Below are 17686 nucleotides of genomic sequence, written 5' to 3'. Positions count from 1 at the left end.
AGATTTAAATCCTCTTAATTATAAATGTTTTTATTAATTTAGTGAGCAAAGAGAAGGACTGCATCGTATAGTCCATAATATTTTTTCGGCTGTTGAATTTTCCATCAAATAAAAAAAAACACGGGTTTTCATATTTGTAGGAGTGGCCACGGTTCTGGAACCGCCGGTTTCGATTCTAGAACCGATGGTTTCAATTCCAAAAAATTTGGAACCAAAATCGAATAAAAAATTAACGGTTCCGGTTATGGTTTGGAACCGAACGGTTCTGGTTCCGATTCCGGTTCCTCAATGGTTCCAAAATCGATGGTTCCGGCCGATTTTTCTGCTGGTTTTTTGACGGTTCCGACTGGTTTAAGACCGATTCTGGCCAGTTTCGAACGGTTCTAGCCGGTTTTAGACGGAATTAGAACCGTCGGTTCTGACTGGAGCTGAAACCACTGGTTCAAGGTTCCAAAACTGATGGAACCGAAATCAAACCGGTTTGGATCGGTTCTAGTTCCGATTCCCACCGGTTCGGAACCGATGGTTCTGGTTCAAAAATTCAGATTTTGGCCACCGCTACATATTTGTGCCTATAAATTAGCCCGTCACCAGTCTAGACAAGCTTAGCAAGTTTTTGGCTAGTCAAAAGTATAGAGTAGCTCACAAACAATTAAGTTGATTTGGCACATTCTACCAAACTAATAAATAATATCAACTCTCAGAGCCATAATATATAGTTGGAGTCAAAAATAAAAATTGTCATAATATGTATTCGCTATTTACCATTTCAAAATTAGTAATTTTAACTCATAAAATTTAATAATTATTTTTTTCATTCATTGGGAGACTCAATCGCCGAAATAACATGATGAATTACATAAGAGAGATAGTTTTTCCTTTAATTCACTAAATTGATGAAACTTTTATAATCGAAAGAATTTGAACTCAACACCTCTCACTCTTCACATTAATGAAAATACCAACAAGGCCCATCGACAAATTTAATGATTACTTCACACTTTAATCTCATTATAAAATTTATATTTTTTTAATTGTATAATTTAGTCTCTAATTTATATATGCAGAGTGTGTATGAGAGGGTTTTATGCAGAGTGTTTTTTGAATTTGTATCCGCATAGATACTGAGAAGTGCTCAGGTTAGAGTATCGAAAGTCTTAGCTATGGTGTTAAATAACATTGATGCACATGTCGCTTCTGATATGGAATTTAAACTAAGGATCTGACTGGATATTTATTGCAAAGGTTTTTTCTTTTGGACATAATGAATAACTCCCGGTTTGGCCTTTAGCTTGAAAAGAGATCATGATCTGATCCTTTGGGGAATCGATGGGTTGGCATGAGAAAAGAAGTATCAAGAACATAAATTAGACTCTCGCTGCTCCGGGTCTCCTTTTGGGTACTCTCCCTGTATACTTTTTTGGTAGTCTCTTTTAATGGTAGAATACTCATTATGCATCTAAAACTAAGATTATAGAGTTACTTTGTGATTTATGTAAAAGGAAAAGGAAAGTAAAATCTTAGTGTTCAGTAGCGAATATCATATCATATCTTAATCAACCTTTTTTCAAGAAAAAATTATCTCACCTCAGCTTTTGACTTTCTGTTCATTTTCATATTTGGCAATAATATCAACAAAGGCAAAGGTTCTTTTGGGTTGAAATGAAGTTATTTCTAATTATGTACTTGTCAAATAAAAATAAAAATGTAGGAACACTTTTTAAAAGATTCTTAATTTCATTACTTTAGTCGATAAGTGAGATCATGGATCCGGTCTAGACAATTAATTTCCTTTTTTAATACTATATTGAAAGTACTATAACTCCTTATAGTGTTGTCTTAAACCTTTCATCTAGTCAGCAATTCCAAAGTTGAAAATTTGTAAATATTATATCATTATTAGGAAAGTAAAGTTCATATTATTCCTCGATTCAAAAAGGCATAATATGAGTATATGTTAATAGATTTTAATCTTATTCATAAAATGAGCGGATTTTTTAGTCAATTAAATATGATCTGATTGTTATCTTCATTTGTGTGGAAAGTGAGACGTCTCAGATTTCAGTCATCTTGATTATAAAAGTTTTTATTAATTTAGTGAATAAAAAGAAGGACTGTATTGTGTAGTCCATAATATTTTTTCAGCTCTTGAATTTTCCAACAAATTAAAAAAAAAACACGGATTTTCATATTTGTGCCTATAAATTAGCCGGTCACCAGTTTAGACAAGCTTAGCAAGTTTTTGGCTAGTCAAAAGTTTAGAGTAGCTCACAAACAATTAAGTTGATTTGCCACATTCTACCAAACTAATAAATAATATCAACTCTCAGAGCCATAATATATAGTTGGAGTCAAAAATAAAAATTGTCATAATATGTATTTGCAATTTACCATTTCAAAATTAGTAATTTTAACTCATAAAATTTAATAATTATTTTTTTCATTCATTGGGAGACTCGATCGCCGAAATAACATGATGAATTACATAAGAGAGATAGTTCTTCCTTTAATTCACTAAATTGATGAAACTCTTATAATCGAAAAAATTCAAACTCAACACCTCTCATTCTTTATATTAATGAAAATACCAACAAGGCCGATTGGCAAATTTAATGATTACTTCACACCTTAATCTCATTATAAAATTTATGTTTTTTTAATTGTATAATTTTGTCTCTAATTTATGAACTATTTTATTATAAAAGACTATTACCTTATAAAAGACTATTATCTTATGTTTTTCATTGATGGGAGTGTAAAGACAAATTACTGATTTTCAAGTAAAGTTGGAATTAAGAAAAATTTAAGAGTTGCTTAGCAGAAAATAAAAGAATTAAGTATTTTTTAATTAATCTAATATGTAATCATATTAGCACAACAAAAAGATCTAAGAGAAATTTTTTAGTTTCAGTATATTTTTGGTTTTTACAAGAAATTTAGAAAAAAAAATCGTTGACCTTGAAATCTTGAATCCTAACTTTCCATAAAATGAGATCATACCACCACTGTATTATTGATTTAATTAAATGAAAATATTTATTGCATGTTGTATAACAATAGACAAGGCAGTAGAACATAGAGCATATTTTTTCCTAGTTTTTTTTTAAATAAACGTGTCCGGACCATATTATTAGAAACCGCTTAATCCGGCTCAAAATTTAGTCACAATTAAGATTTTTCGTCCCTCCCTACAGATGTATTTAGTGGAGATTGAATTCGAGAGCTCTTTCCACATATTCAGCATGTGTTGCAACTGAGCTATAATCTATAGATTTTTTTTTGTTTTTTTATTCAATAATAAAATTCTATTTTCAAAGAGAAGAACATGGTGCATACTCACAAAATTTGACTTTACATTTGATGTTTAAAATTTGTTCTTTAACTTTTTGGTGATTTTATTTTGAAACAGAATAAAAATTATAAGGAATTTTTCATGATTTATTTTTTTTAAGAAAGCCCCCAATATTAAGCAAATATTACGTTTCGGTCCCCAAGAACAGGCTATATATAGATGCAATGCAAAGTTGTGCTCAATTGTCGACTATTCTCTACTACCATTTACCTCTCCAATCTCTCTTTCCTTTTTTTTTTTTTAAGTACCATTAATATTTATTATCCAAAACTAATATTTCTGTTTATTGATAAATAGTAATAAAATAGATAAAAATTGTCAGTAGTTGTGGCTAGCTTGTGAAGTAAAAGAAAGAATATGTGGAGACTGAAGATAGCAGAGGGTGGCCATGACCCTTACATATATAGCACAAACAATTTTCTTGGAAGACAAATATGGGAGTTTGATCCTAATGCAGGCACTCCTGAAGAGCGAGCTGAGGTTGAAGAAGCTTGTCAAAATTTCTGGAAAAATCGATTTCAGGTCAAACCCAATGCTGATCTCCTCTGGCAGAAGCAGGTTCTTCTTCTTCTTCTTTTATTTCTTTTCCATTCTGATTATATACATATATATTGTTTTCTCCTGACTTTCTATTATTTTATGCAGTTTCTAAGAGAGAAAATTTTCAAGCAGGAAATTCCAAGAGTAAAGGTTAAGGGTTTTGAGGAAATAACGCATGAAACAGTAACAGTAGCACTGAGGAGAAGTGTCCACGTTTTCTCTGCCTTACAGGCCCGTGATGGTCATTGGCCTGCTACAAATTCCGGCTCATTATTCTTCTTGCCTCCATTGGTATTTTTTTTTTTTTTTTTTTTTTTTTTTTTTTTTTTTTTTTTTTTTTGTTTCTTAGGAAGAAAGGAACAAATTCTGAATCCTAAACTTTTATTTGGATGGAAGTATTTTTTTTGAACCAAAGAAAATGGCCATGGAAAATACCTAAGTAAAAGAGTTTTTTCTTGGTTAGGGAAAGAGAAGAAAATAACTTATTTTCTACAGGAAAATATATTTGAAATCTTCTTTAATTTGGAGAGAAAATTGGCCAAGAAAAGATCTTAACATTTCATAGTACTTCAAAATTTTCGTTATTTATCTTAAAATGTCATTTAAACCCATTTACCAACTAAATGAAAATTTTATGTGACTAAATGAAAATTATGCAGGTATTTGTACTGTACATTACAGGTTATCTAAATACAATAATCACAGAAGAGCATCGCAAACAAATCCTGAATTACATATACTGTCATCAGGTAAAAAGTAAAAGCATTGGGCTCAAGCACTTGGTGAAGTAGATTTCTAATGTTAATTTAATTATGGATTATATAATTAAACATTTTGTATAATGTTATTGTTGGTCAGAACGAAGATGGTGGATGGGGTCTGCACATAGAGGGTCATAGCACAATGTTCTGCTCTGTTTTAAACTACATTTGTATGAGAATGCTTGCAGAAGGGCCTGATGGAGGGAAAGATAATTCTTGTGAAAGAGCAAAGAAGTGGATTCTTGATCATGATTCTGCTATTGCCATTCCTTCTTGGGGAAAGATATGGCTTTCGGTATATAATTATTATATATATATTTATTTATTTATTTTCCATCTTAATATAATTTTTTTCTTTTACTTGATTAAAATTTCTTTATCTTGTAGATACTTGGTCTTTATGACTGGTATGGAACGAATCCAGTTCCTCCAGAGTTTTGGGCAATCCCAAGTTTCTTTCCAATACATCCAGGTTCATTTCTTCTTTTTCACTTCTTTTTTCTTTTAAATAAATAAATTCTCTTTTGCATTCTTGCTTTAATTTAATAGTGTGACTTGATTAATTTAATTAAGGTCCCTAATTTTAATTGGAATTCTAATTAATATTATGCAGCAAAAATGTTGTGCTATTGTCGGATGACATACCTGCCAATGTCATATATTTATGGGAAAAGATTTGTTGCTCCAGTAACTCCTCTTATTTTGCAATTAAGAGAAGAAATTTTCAATCAACCTTATGAAAAAATTGATTGGAGAAGCGTCCGACATTTGTGTGCAAAAGTGAGTTCAGTATAGTTAATAATAACAAATAAGTTAATTTTATGTTATGGAAAAATAAAATAAAATAAATCCAATGTTCTTGCAGGAAGATCTGTACTATCCTCGTACTTTTGTCCAAACATTGCTTTGGGATGTTTTGTACAATTTTGCAGAGCCTCTTCTCAATAGTTGGCCCTTTAACAAATTGAGAGAAAAGGCTCTAAACCAAACTATGCTCCATTTACATTATGAAGATGAAGTCAGTCGCTACATTACAATTGGCTCCATAGAAAAGGTAATTAATTACTAATTAATGTTTAAATTAACATATATATATTTATGTATGTTTTCATGCACTCGGTCACCATTTTTATGTTTGTTTTGATCAGCCATTATTTATGCTTGCTTGTTGGATTGAAGATGCCAATGGGGACTATTTCAAGAAGCATCTTGCTAGGTTCTCAGATTTCTTGTGGGTTGCAGAAGATGGAATGACTGCTCAAGTTAGTACATTAATATTATTAGTACCTACTTAACAAATAATTAGCAGAACTACAATTGAACTTTTGAAATTTTTTTTATCATTTCTAAGTAATAACTTATCATATGCAGAGTTTTGGTAGTCAAGGATGGGATACCAGTTTCGCTCTCCAAGCTTTGATAGCTTGCAACCTCACCAATGAAATAGGGCCTACACTTAGGGAAGGACACAGCTTCATCAAGAATTCTCAGGTTTCGATTTACCCACTAGACTACTCTTCATATATAATAGTATATGTTAGGATTTTATGTTATCTAATCCGATTAAGTTGGCACTTGAAAGGTTTCTGAGAATCCTCCTGGTGACTTCAGAAGAATGTTTCGACACATATCAAAAGGAGGATGGACTTTTTCCGAGAGAGATCACGGATGGCAAGTTTCTGATACTACTGCGGAAGGATTAACTGTAAGAATTGAACTTTGTTCAAACAAACACCGTAACCCTGATGTTAGATTTGGTCATAATGTAATATAATAATAACCACAATTAATTATCTTTCTTGCAGTGTTGCTTACTTTTCTCGATGATGCCACCTGAGACTGTGGGTGAAAAATTGGAGCCTGAGAAGTTATTTGATGCTGTTAATGTCATACTCTCTCTTCAGGTAAGAGTTAATTGCACCTACGCGTCAATGCCATACGCATAATCTTGTAAATCTTGCTCTCAAGTTAGATAATCTTGTGCATTATTGCAGAGTAAAAATGGCGGTTTACCAGCATGGGAGCCAGCACCACCAACATTTTGGATGGAGGTCTCTAATTAATTAAACATGATTCTATCAAAATTAACCATATTATCATTATCATAATTGTTTTTCTTTTCCCCCAGTGGCTCAATCCAGTTGAGTTCTTTGAGGATGCTGTCATTGAACATGAGTAAGACTAATTAGAAAGAAAGATTTTGAGCTCCGACTTAATTTTTTTTTGTACTTTTTCATTGAGGGTAATAAAATTATTGATGCAGGCATGTAGAGTGTACCTCATCTTCTATCTACGCTTTGGCTCTATTCAAGAAACTGTATCCTGATCATAGAAAGAAGGAGATCGAAGATTTTATCGCAAATGCTGTACAATTCATTCAACAAATTCAAAGGCCTGATGGTTCATGGTATGGGAATTGGGGGATATGCTTTACATATGGCACATGGTTTGCACTAAGAGGCTTAGCTGCTGCTGGCAAGACTTACTTCAACTGTTCTGCTGTACGTAGAGGTGTCAACTTTCTACTCAAATTACAAAGAGAGGATGGTGGTTGGGGAGAGAGTTATCTTTCATGTCCAAACAAGGTATTACTATACAACAATCCAAACTAGTATCTTTGGAAGTTTACGTTAATGGAGCTAGCTATATCTTTTGGGTACAGGAATATGTTCCTCTTGAGGGTGAGAGATCAAATCTGGTGCAGACTGCTTGGGCTTTGATGGGGCTAATTCATGGTGGACAGGTCATTTTCACGAATGATTTGCTCAAGAATTGGATTTTGTTTAGACATCCGTTTCCATTTTCATTGTGACTAAGAATTCCTAATTCCTTTGGCTACAGGGGGAGATAGACCCTGCACCATTGCATCTTGCGGCCAAGCTTCTAATCAATTCACAAACAGAACTAGGTGATTTTCCCCAACAGGTAACTCCCTCTCTCTTTAATTTGTTTCTGACATGTCTGCTGCGTTTGGTTGATAATTTGTTTCTGATATGTCTGCTGCGTTTATTGAAATGGAGTCGCTGAGACTCTTTCCTTCTTAACTAAAAATCTTATGTTCAAATCTTAGATATATAAATGCCACACTTGGAGACTCTTTCTGGCTCCCCAATATAGGTTTGAAGTTCTCGTCCGGACATAGTCAAAGCCCAATGGACTTCAGAATAACTGTGGTTATAGACCAAAAAATAGTTTGTTTTTTAATTGTGATGCTAATTATTGATTACTTATTTGATTAATTTTCAATTATGGCAGGAAATTTTAGGAGTCTACATGAAGAATTGCATGGTGCACTATGCAGCATATAGGAATATTTTCCCTTTGTGGGCTCTAGCAGAATATCGCCAGCATTTTTCATTTTCTTCGAAAAGTGTTTGAATTATATAACTTCTATAATTACATTTTTCATTAAGTGCTTTTTCATTCTCTACCACAGCATCATCAATTATTAAACGACTATTCCCCCCGTTGCCAACAATGTGTCGTTTTATTGAGTTATCCAAGTGCTGAAATTTTCCATTTTTATCCCAACAGATAAGAAACGACAGGACGTTTGAGGGGTTAGAAATTGATGACATATGTTTAAATAAAATAAAATGTAATGGCAAGAAAATGAACAAGAAGTAGACGTTTTGATCTTTAACACTTCCTCATTTCTTAATAAAATAATACATTACAAAAAGGTAAAAGGGAAAACAGGTAAATGAAATCTCTATCTCCTCTGGAAGTTAAAGGACCTAATAGAAACAGCAAAAATAAAGGCAAACAGGACAGCAATCCCAGGAATCACAACTGCAACTGCTCCAAGAAAATCATGTTTGATGCCATAAAATTTTTTGTCTCCTAGAAATTTTAGAGTCTGCTCTTTTTTTTTTTCTGCTAAGCAACTCTTAAATTTTTCTTAATTCCAACTTTACTTGAAAATCAGTAATTTGTCTTTACACTCCCATCAATGCAAAAAAATAAGATAATAGTCTTTTATAAGATAATAGTCTTTTATAATAAAATAGTTCATAAATTAGAGACTAAATTATACAATTAAAAAAACATAAATTTTATAATGAGATTAAGGTGTGAAGTAATCATTAAATTTGTCGATCGGCCTCGTTGGTATTTTCATTAATATAAAGAGTGAGAGGTGTTGAGTTCGAATTGTTTTGATTATAAGAGTTTCATCAATTTAATGAATTAAAAGAAGAATTATCTCTCTTATGTAATTCATCATATTATTTCGGCGATTGAGTATCCCAATGAATGAAAATTATAATTATTAAATTTTATAACTTAAAATTACTAATTTTGAAATGGTAAATTGCAAATACATATTATGACAATTTTTATTTTTGACTCCAACTATATATTGTGGCTCTGAGAGTTGATATTATTTATTAGTTTGGTAAAATGTGCCAAATCAACTTAATTGTTTGTGAGCTACTCTAAACTTTTGACTAGCCAAAAACTTGCTAAGCTTGTTTAGACTGGTGACCGGCTAATTTATAGGCACAAATATAAAAATCCGTGTTTTTTTTTTTTATTTGTTGGAAAATTCAAGGGCTGAAAAAATATTATGGACTACACAATGCAGTCCTTTTTTTTATTCACTAAATTAATAAAAACTTTTATAATCAAAAGGATTTAAATCTGAGACGTCTCATTTTCCACATAAGTGAAAACAACAATCAAATTATATTTAATTGACTAAAAAATCCGCTCATTTTATGAATAAGATTACAAATTTTCAACTTTGGAATTGCTGACTAGATGAAAGGTTTAAGACAACACTACAAGCAGTTATATTACTTTCAATATAGTATTAAAAAAGAAAATTATTTGTCTATACCGGATCCATGATCTCACTTATCGACTAAAGCAATGAAATTAAGAATCTTTTAAAAAGTGTTTCTACATTTTTATTTTTATTTGCCAAGTACATAGTTAGAAATAACTTCATTTCAATAAAAATTCTTAATTTTATAGATTTGATCCATGAATAGAGTCATGTACTGGATCCAAATAAGTTTTTCCCATTAAAAAGGGGAGCATTAGCGACCCTATTTACGATTTGTCAACTCTTAAAGTCATTAAATAACCAGTTCTATTTATCTTTTATATAGGGTCTGGAGGGGGGGGGGGGGGGGGGGTATTGAAAGGGATCGGATCGGAACTCCAGAATTTTCTTTTTTAAAAAATTATCTTATAAAATAGTGTAATTTTTTTATTTAAGCCTCTTAAATTTTTTGTCTCCTAGAAATTTTAGAGTCTGCTCTTTTTTTTTTTTTCTTTTTTTTTTGTTTTTTTCTCTATCAACGTTTCTTTACATTCATGGAGATCAGTTTGTTTTTTAATTGACAAACGTTTTCTATCCAACAATACACAAGGAAAGCTCGTCTGCTTTAAACTATTGAAAAACGACAGGAGAGATTTCGTCATTTTGGTTTTTGATTTTATTTATTGTGCAGTTACATAGTAAAAGAGAGTTTCAAAGAAGAGAAAACGTGAGTTCCATGATAAATTATTATTAACAAAAAAGACAAAAACTTCCGCTATTTATTCATATTTGTGAAGAATAAAATTCTTATGCTACTCTGAATTTTTATGAGATGAAACATATTATATTTTTTAAAATTTTTAAAGTACTTTGAAAATAAGATAATACTAACATAAAATTTTAGAACGGTAATAAATATGAATATTAATAAAAATTCCTCGTCATTCTAGTATTGGTATTTAAATGGAATTGATTTTGAAGAAATTTATAACCTTAGCCTTTTGAATTAAGAGGTGTTTGGTATAATTCAATGAAATCTACTTTTAAATAAAAATTAGGAATAAAATAAAATTATAAGTAAACCATTCCGGTGAGCTCGAGCTCGAAATCTATCAAACTAAAATGATATTATTCCATATGTAGATTTAATTAATTTTAGCTTATTAAGCTAACTTGTGAGTCGTGATTTCAACTCAATAAAGCTTACTCTAGAGTTTGGCCTGATAAAATTGGCCCCCAAGCCAACTTTCAAGCAAATGAGTTCGACTTGTTTATTAAATGAGCTTGATAGTATGTTTAGAACTTGACTCAATAAATTTATCGAAAAAGCTTGAGCGAGTTTTCATTGAGCCGAGCCTCAAGCAACTGACGAACGACTTGTCTCATTTACAGTTCTTGTAATTTCCTTCTAACAATTTCTTATCATTTTCTATCAACAAATACTATTTTGTTCCTGTATTTTGCCAAAATTATTTAATTTATCCCTATATTTATTGATTAATTATCCTTATATTTTGTCAATCAAATTTTGCACACCAAGGCATAATCTGATATTAAATGCATATACGGCTTGACGATAGCCTGACAATCAGGGGCGGATCTACAATGGGGGCACTTGCCCCCACTGGCTTTTTACAGTTCAATTATAATTTTTTATATTTTAGTATATATAATTATTTTAATTTATATTTATTCCACTAAATTTTTACATTTTGCCCCCACTGAACACTTTTATATATTGCCCCCACTAGTTTAATTTTCTGGATCCTCTCCCACTGACAATATAGATCTATATTCGAATCCCCTCCCGCAGTATTCAAAAAAAAAAAAAAAAAGAAAGCAAAATTTATTATATAAGAATAAAGAAAAAAAATCAGTCAATAAATATAAATGAAATTTGGGACTCAATTGAAAACAAATTTTTAAAAAGGAGTGCTAAATTATAAGTTTGCAAGGATTGAACAACAATTTTACAAAATAACTTCAAGTTACTTTCTTTCATAAATTTTCAAGTTACTTTATTATGATCCTTTAAAGTTTGCAACATGTCGGCTGACAGCTTAATTCGCAAATGTACGAATCGCTACAAGTAATATATGATGAGTAAGATATCATTCCCACGAGGATTGTAATCCAAGTACCAAAATTATGTTATCTTGTTATTATTTAAACGATAATTGAGAGAATTGTTTTATAGATGTAAAATAAACAAGAGTCAAGTAAACAAAAATTGATTAAAAGAAATCAAGGAATTGAAACTACTAGGGGTTTTGATTTCACTTAATTCTATCCAATTTATTTCATTAGTTTATTAATCAATTTAATTATTCAAGTAGGGGAAACAACTCTGAATTCACTAACAAGCTCTTCTGATGTATTGCTAGCTATTTTAATTCCATTTAATTACCTATCTTCCAATAGCGCAATCAAATATGAATTAAATCATTAAGTTATGTAGTTGTTTATGAATTTACAATTAAAGGTTGATAAATCATAAAAACTCCCCATGAGTCAAACCATATAGCTTCCGCATCAAGTTATTATTCTCATGTGTTTTATTAACCTTTTCATATCAAAGATCCTTCTTCCGATAGTGATAATTGAAATAAATCAATATAGGGGAAAATTCTACCTAGAAGCATTAAGTTCATTAATAAATCATAAATTGAATAAGGAAAAATAAATCTAATTGCATAAATTGGAAAAGAGATTAAGCTACATCAAACCACTAGTATAAAAAATTAGTTACACATGGTACTTAAATAAAACTCAATAATACTTGATAAATATTTCATAATCAATAAAGATAATGAAAGAAATGAACAAGATTAAGAGTTTAGAAATAAGAACTAGTTTAACAATTGCTTGGATGACTTCCTTGAATCTTTGCACAACTCTTGAATACTTAACTTCTAAAGAAAAACTATATACAAGCTATAAAATGAGAGATGGGAGAAGAGATGTAGAGTATGGGATGCGTGGGATCATGTTGAGATCCACTTCACTCTTCTTTATTTAGACTTCTTTAAGAGAGGATTCCACATGGTTTAATGATCAAAGTCTTCTTTTGTTAGGTTGTAAAGCTCTCTTTTATGTCTCCATTTTCTTCAACCATGACTTACCCATGTGCATAGATTGGACCTTGGTTTGCATGTGAGGAAAGTTGTCCAAGATTAGCTCCATAAATTGGTGGAAGTTGGTTGGCAACTTTTTACTAAATTTAGGATTCCTTGCTTGGCACGGGCGTGCTAATTAGCACGGTCTGGGGTGTGCGCGCCTCTGGAAGTCTTATACAGCACGGGCGTGCTGATTAGCACGGGCACTGTAGCACGGGCACTGTAACACGGGCGTGCTTAATGAATTTTTTTGTCCTTTTCTTACAAAACCCTGCATTTTTCCTCAAAATCAAATGAGTTGTGTTTCAAGGAAGCTTTTAAATAAAAACATATCAATATTACATAAAAACTAATTTAAATAAATTAAAAGCAATAGAAATTTTAATCAAAATTACAATAAAAATACTATAAAAATAATACTTATCACCGGCGATATTCTTCTAATGCCCACATCGGAAAAGTAGAGCTCGACAATGCATAGTGTAACGTGCAACTCTGGAAGGACGAACATCCGATTTCCTGCCAAAAGTTATTTCTAAGTTTTTCATGCTTAAAACTGTTTATTTATGCCAAATAAGGATATGTCATAGACTTACCTGTTGAGGAAAATCACCAAGTTCTGTCTGAGAATTAATTAGCAATTTTGCAGCACGATGAATGGGAATAGTTCTCTCTTGGCCTATTACAAAACAAAGTTTCAGAAATTAATTTTCGAATCAACTAAAAAAACAATAAAATCCAGGAGTTAATTAGATTAGAGATTTAAACCGTAAACTGACTTATCCTCCGTAGATTAAACCCATCATAGCCATTGCAGTATGCACCAGATTTGATCTTTTTACCCTCAAGTGGAACATATACATGTAACAAATGTTGGGATTAATGCTCTGATACCACTTGTTGGATATCAGTGTAGTGATAAACTCCATGATTGATTAATAATTTATAACACCAAGAATAACAACGGGAAAGGCAACCAAAATAATACTAACACAAAACACCAAATATAATTGTATTAATAAGAAGCAAACATTCACAAAGCTTAAGGAAAGGATTACTTACTTGGTTTTTGCTTGGTGCTTGCTTGGTTTGCTTACAAATGAGAGGAGGGGTGGTATTTATAGGCATTTCCACCTCCTCAATGTACGGCTAAAATTTATTTACAAAAATGGACGGTCTAGATTACAAGGAACATTCTAGAGTTAGGTAAGATATTTTCATTACATCTCATGTGTGGAGAATTGTGGAGTATTCTAGAATGTGGGCTTGGTCCTCCAACTTTAGGCTTAAGGCTTCCCAAGTCTAGGCTTATTATAGCAGCCCATTTTAGTGGTGACTAAATTAATCGGTGATATTTTAATAACAAATTTAGATGGTTGATCAACAAGACGCCTAAGTAAAAGTTCAGTGAAGAACATAATTTAAATATCAGCCAAGGAAATTACCTTCATAGCGCAAGAAAGATAACTCTCTCCCCATCCACCATCATCACATTGCAGTTTAAGAAGAAAATCAACACCTCTTTGAGTAGCAACAGAATTGTCATAAGTCTTACCCGCAGCAGCTAAACCTCGAAGTGCAAACCATGTACCATAGGTGAAGCATACCCCCCAATTTCCATACCTGTACTAATACAATGCAGTACTATATGTAATTGAACACACACACACATACACACTCTCTCTCTCTCTCTTTGTCTATGTGTGCGTGTGTGTATATATATAGGCTAACAACACATAAATATAAAATTTTAATCATACCATGAACCATCAGGCTTTTGTATGCTCTCAATGTACTGTACAGCATTTAAGATGGAATTTTCGACCTCCTCCTTCCTATGCTCAGGATATAGCTTCTTAAATAGAAGCAAACCTTGTGGAGTGCTGAGGAAGTGCATTCAACATACCTGAGTCATTATATTATTGTTATTATTCTGGATGCATGTACAAAACCGACAGGCTGAAAAATTTGAACTTGCTGCAGAAACAAATTGCAAAAAAATCTTACTCATGCTCAATTACAATGTCTTCGAGAAACTCCACAGGGTTGAGCAACTATTGAAAAGGGGCCAACGTGATATTATGAAAGGAAAATTTTGAAGCAAAAACACTGTGAAGATTATCAATTTGTAATTTTACATTAGTTTGCCATGTACAATTATTTACCTCCAACCATGATACTGCTCCTGCTGGTTCCCAAGCTGGAAAACCTCCATTTTTACTCTAATAATTAATCACATTATGCAAACATAATGTTAAATTATGAAAATAATGTGCTAACATAATAACAATGGTTAAGAATATTAATTCCCACCTGAAGAGAAAGTATGACATTGATAGAGTCATACAACTTCTCAGGTACCATTTTCTCACCAACAATTTCAGGAGGCATCATTGAGAAAAGAAGGCAACACTGCGGAGCACATAATTTTTTTTATAATGAAAAACGAAAAAAGCAATCTCTTAATTTTCAATTATTAAGTAACCTTTTAGGCAGAATTAATAATTACCTTTAAACTTTCTGCAGTGCAATCAGAAACTTGCCAGCCATGATCTTTATCAGAGAAAGCCCATGCTCCTTTGGAGATATGACGAAACATCCTTTTGAAATCTCAAGGTGGGTTTTCAGTTATCTTCCAATTAAGAGTTGAATAGAAACAAAGGCCGATACAAAATTAAATGACAAAAACAACATTTTTCATATTCTTAATCATGTAAGGAAGAAGCGGTTTCAGAATATTGATATATAGAAACCTGAGAATTCTTCAAAAAGTTGTGTCCTTCTTTAAGTGTGGGTCCTATTTCATCACACAGGTCGCTAGCGATCAAAGCTTTAAGCCAAAGACTTGCATCCCATATTTGACTGCCAAAACTCTGCAATAACACTGCATCTCTTACGATTCTGTTATGTTTTTATTAGCACTTTATATCAAGTGCTCTAAGAGTCAAAGATCAAAAAGCATTTTACTGTTACTAAAATAAATACATATATAATAATGTGTACAAACTTGTATCTTCATTCCATCTTCTGCAACCCAAATGTAATCTGCAATCCTAGCAAGATGCTTCTTAAAGGCATCCCCATTGGGGTCATCAACCCAGCAAGCATGCATATTCAGGGGCTGTCCTAGTTGAATAGGCACAAAAGTGTTATATAAGCGGTCTGAAAATATAGTTGACAAATATTATCTCTATATCCATGCACCTTTTTTTCTGTGTACCTTTTCCACACATCCAATTGTAATGTATTGACTATTTTCATCTTCATAATGAATGTGATCCATTGTTTGTTTCAGAGCCTTTTCTCGTAATTTGTTTAAAGGCCAACAGGCTAAAAGAGGCTCGCATGTGTAATAAATAGCATCTCACAACAATTTTTGCATCATTGGATGCGGATAATAATTGTCCTCCTACAATGTCAATATGATACTTTCTAATTATAAAATGTTTCTGAAAAACGGAATCAAACTTCCCCAAACAAGAAAAAGCGCAGTAAAAATCAATTGAAGAGGAAATGAATGATGAGTTTACCTTTGCACATAAATGACGCACACTCTTCCAATTGATTTTGTGGTAAGGTTCGTTGTATATTTCCTCCCTAATTTGTAAAATGAGAAGTGTGATTGGACCAACAAATCTCTTTCCATACAAGTACGACATAGCCATGTAAGTGATTCGACAGTAGCTCATCATTTTTGCTGTAGGTATGGAATACAGAAGTATTATAACATAAATGTGCTTATAGCTAATACAACATGAAAGTCCAAAAGAATTTTACAAAATTGTGAACTTCATTTATACATCTATGGGTTAGAAGTGAAAAAGGAAAATCCAGCAACAAATTAAGGAAGGACATTAGAATTGATGCTGAATTTCCTAACAAATAAATTAGCAAACAAAATATTTTATCTCCTTAAAGACTTTCAGTCTGAAATTAGAAATGGAAACCTGGATGCAATGGAATAATAGTTGGAAAAACCCAAAATTCTGGTGGCATAGGGTTGCATCCATCCCATTCATATACACCGAGTATCTACACGCAGGAGATGAAAAATTTCAGAGATTTAGAACAAGAATAAAGAATGAAGTAAAGCAATCCTTATAAGAAATTGTAAAAAAAACTACCGAAAGCCATGTCTTTCCCCAAGAACTTATGGCGATTGCGCCACCATGATCAAGAATCCACTTTCGCCCTCTTTCACAGGCATTTTCTCTGCCACCGTCGCGTCCTTCGCCAAGTATACGCATACATATATAGTTAAGCACAGTACAAAACATAGTGCTGTGTCTTTCAATGTGTTGCGGAATTTAGCGTGGTAATGGATAAATATTTAGTTTCGATAATTGATGATAAAATGAGAAGTAAAATAATAAATGGAAGAGACACAAGATTTACGTGGAAACCCTCCAATGTAGAGGGAAAAAACCACGGGGCGAGAGAGAAGTAAATGCACTATGAAAAATATGGAGATACAAGTGATTTTACACCCACACAAAAATACACTCAAGATAACACCTCACTACACTCAATGAATATGGTAAGAGTGTGTATAAATGAAAAAAGTGGTATATGAAGAGAGTGGATAGTTTAGAGAAATGTTCTTGGAGGATTTCTCTCTTGGATGAATTTCACTTGGTTGATCTTCTAAATGTGCTCCAAGCAAGGTTTCCTTATATAGAGGTGTATCACCATGTGAATAAATTTCAAGTCTTCCTTCCATTGTTGAAGATGTGCCATCCTAGTCCAAGTTAGCTCACCAACATTGCCAACCAACATTGAATTTTCTTAGCCACCAAAAGACTAGTAGTGTGAAACATTGAAGCCACCAAAAGACTAGTATAAGTCATGAGAAACATGTTTCCTAGCCACCAAAGGACTAGTAGTGTGAATCTTAGAATTATAAGGCAATTTTAACAATCTCCACCTTGACTTAAATTCTAAGATGATCTCCTTACAAAATGATGTGCATATTCCTTTCTCGCCATGCCCCAAAGAGCCTTTAGAATTGGTGAACACCGATCAAGTCCAAGCAATGCTTGAACTTGAGATTTGGAACTGGTTTCGTGAGCATATCCGCAGGATTATGAGTTGTAGCAATTTTCTTCACGATGATCTTCCCATCTGCCACAACATCCCGAATAAAATACTG

General features: G+C 32.3%; 1 protein-coding gene and 1 pseudogene across 2 annotated transcripts; one reads left to right on the top strand and one right to left on the bottom strand.

Annotated features, from left to right (window-relative positions):
• The first annotated feature begins 3570 nt into the window (after nucleotides 1–3570).
• LOC110009531 (lupeol synthase) lies at nucleotides 3571–8124 on the top strand. Its single transcript, XM_089722423.1, has 17 exons — nucleotides 3571–3910; nucleotides 3998–4183; nucleotides 4552–4641; nucleotides 4751–4948; nucleotides 5041–5125; nucleotides 5267–5433; nucleotides 5519–5707; nucleotides 5802–5915; nucleotides 6025–6144; nucleotides 6236–6358; nucleotides 6459–6557; nucleotides 6648–6704; nucleotides 6782–6828; nucleotides 6917–7238; nucleotides 7316–7396; nucleotides 7495–7578; nucleotides 7909–8124. The coding sequence occupies exons 1-17, from the start codon at nucleotides 3710–3712 to the stop codon at nucleotides 8029–8031; spliced, it is 2286 nt and encodes a 761-aa protein (XP_089578549.1). The 5' UTR covers nucleotides 3571–3709; the 3' UTR covers nucleotides 8032–8124.
• A 4076-nt stretch (nucleotides 8125–12200) lies between these two features.
• Nucleotides 12201–16832, bottom strand: LOC149499349 (lupeol synthase-like; annotated as a pseudogene). The gene is made up of 16 exons (XR_016321224.1): nucleotides 16662–16832; nucleotides 16485–16569; nucleotides 16068–16234; nucleotides 15758–15946; nucleotides 15545–15658; nucleotides 15291–15410; nucleotides 15047–15169; nucleotides 14851–14949; nucleotides 14703–14759; nucleotides 14545–14591; nucleotides 14298–14443; nucleotides 13962–14160; nucleotides 13317–13416; nucleotides 13134–13216; nucleotides 12965–13056; nucleotides 12201–12808 (listed from the first exon to the last, which is right to left on the bottom strand). The product of XR_016321224.1 is annotated as a lupeol synthase-like (transcript).
• Between the last annotated feature and the right edge of the window lie 854 nt (nucleotides 16833–17686).

Source organism: Jatropha curcas, chromosome 1 (assembly GCF_041381405.1).
Source record: "Jatropha curcas cultivar XTBG-Jc1 chromosome 1, XTBG_Jcur_1.0, whole genome shotgun sequence".
Taxonomy (NCBI): domain Eukaryota; kingdom Viridiplantae; phylum Streptophyta; class Magnoliopsida; order Malpighiales; family Euphorbiaceae; genus Jatropha; species Jatropha curcas.
This window is presented reverse-complemented; position numbering and strand designations above follow the sequence as displayed.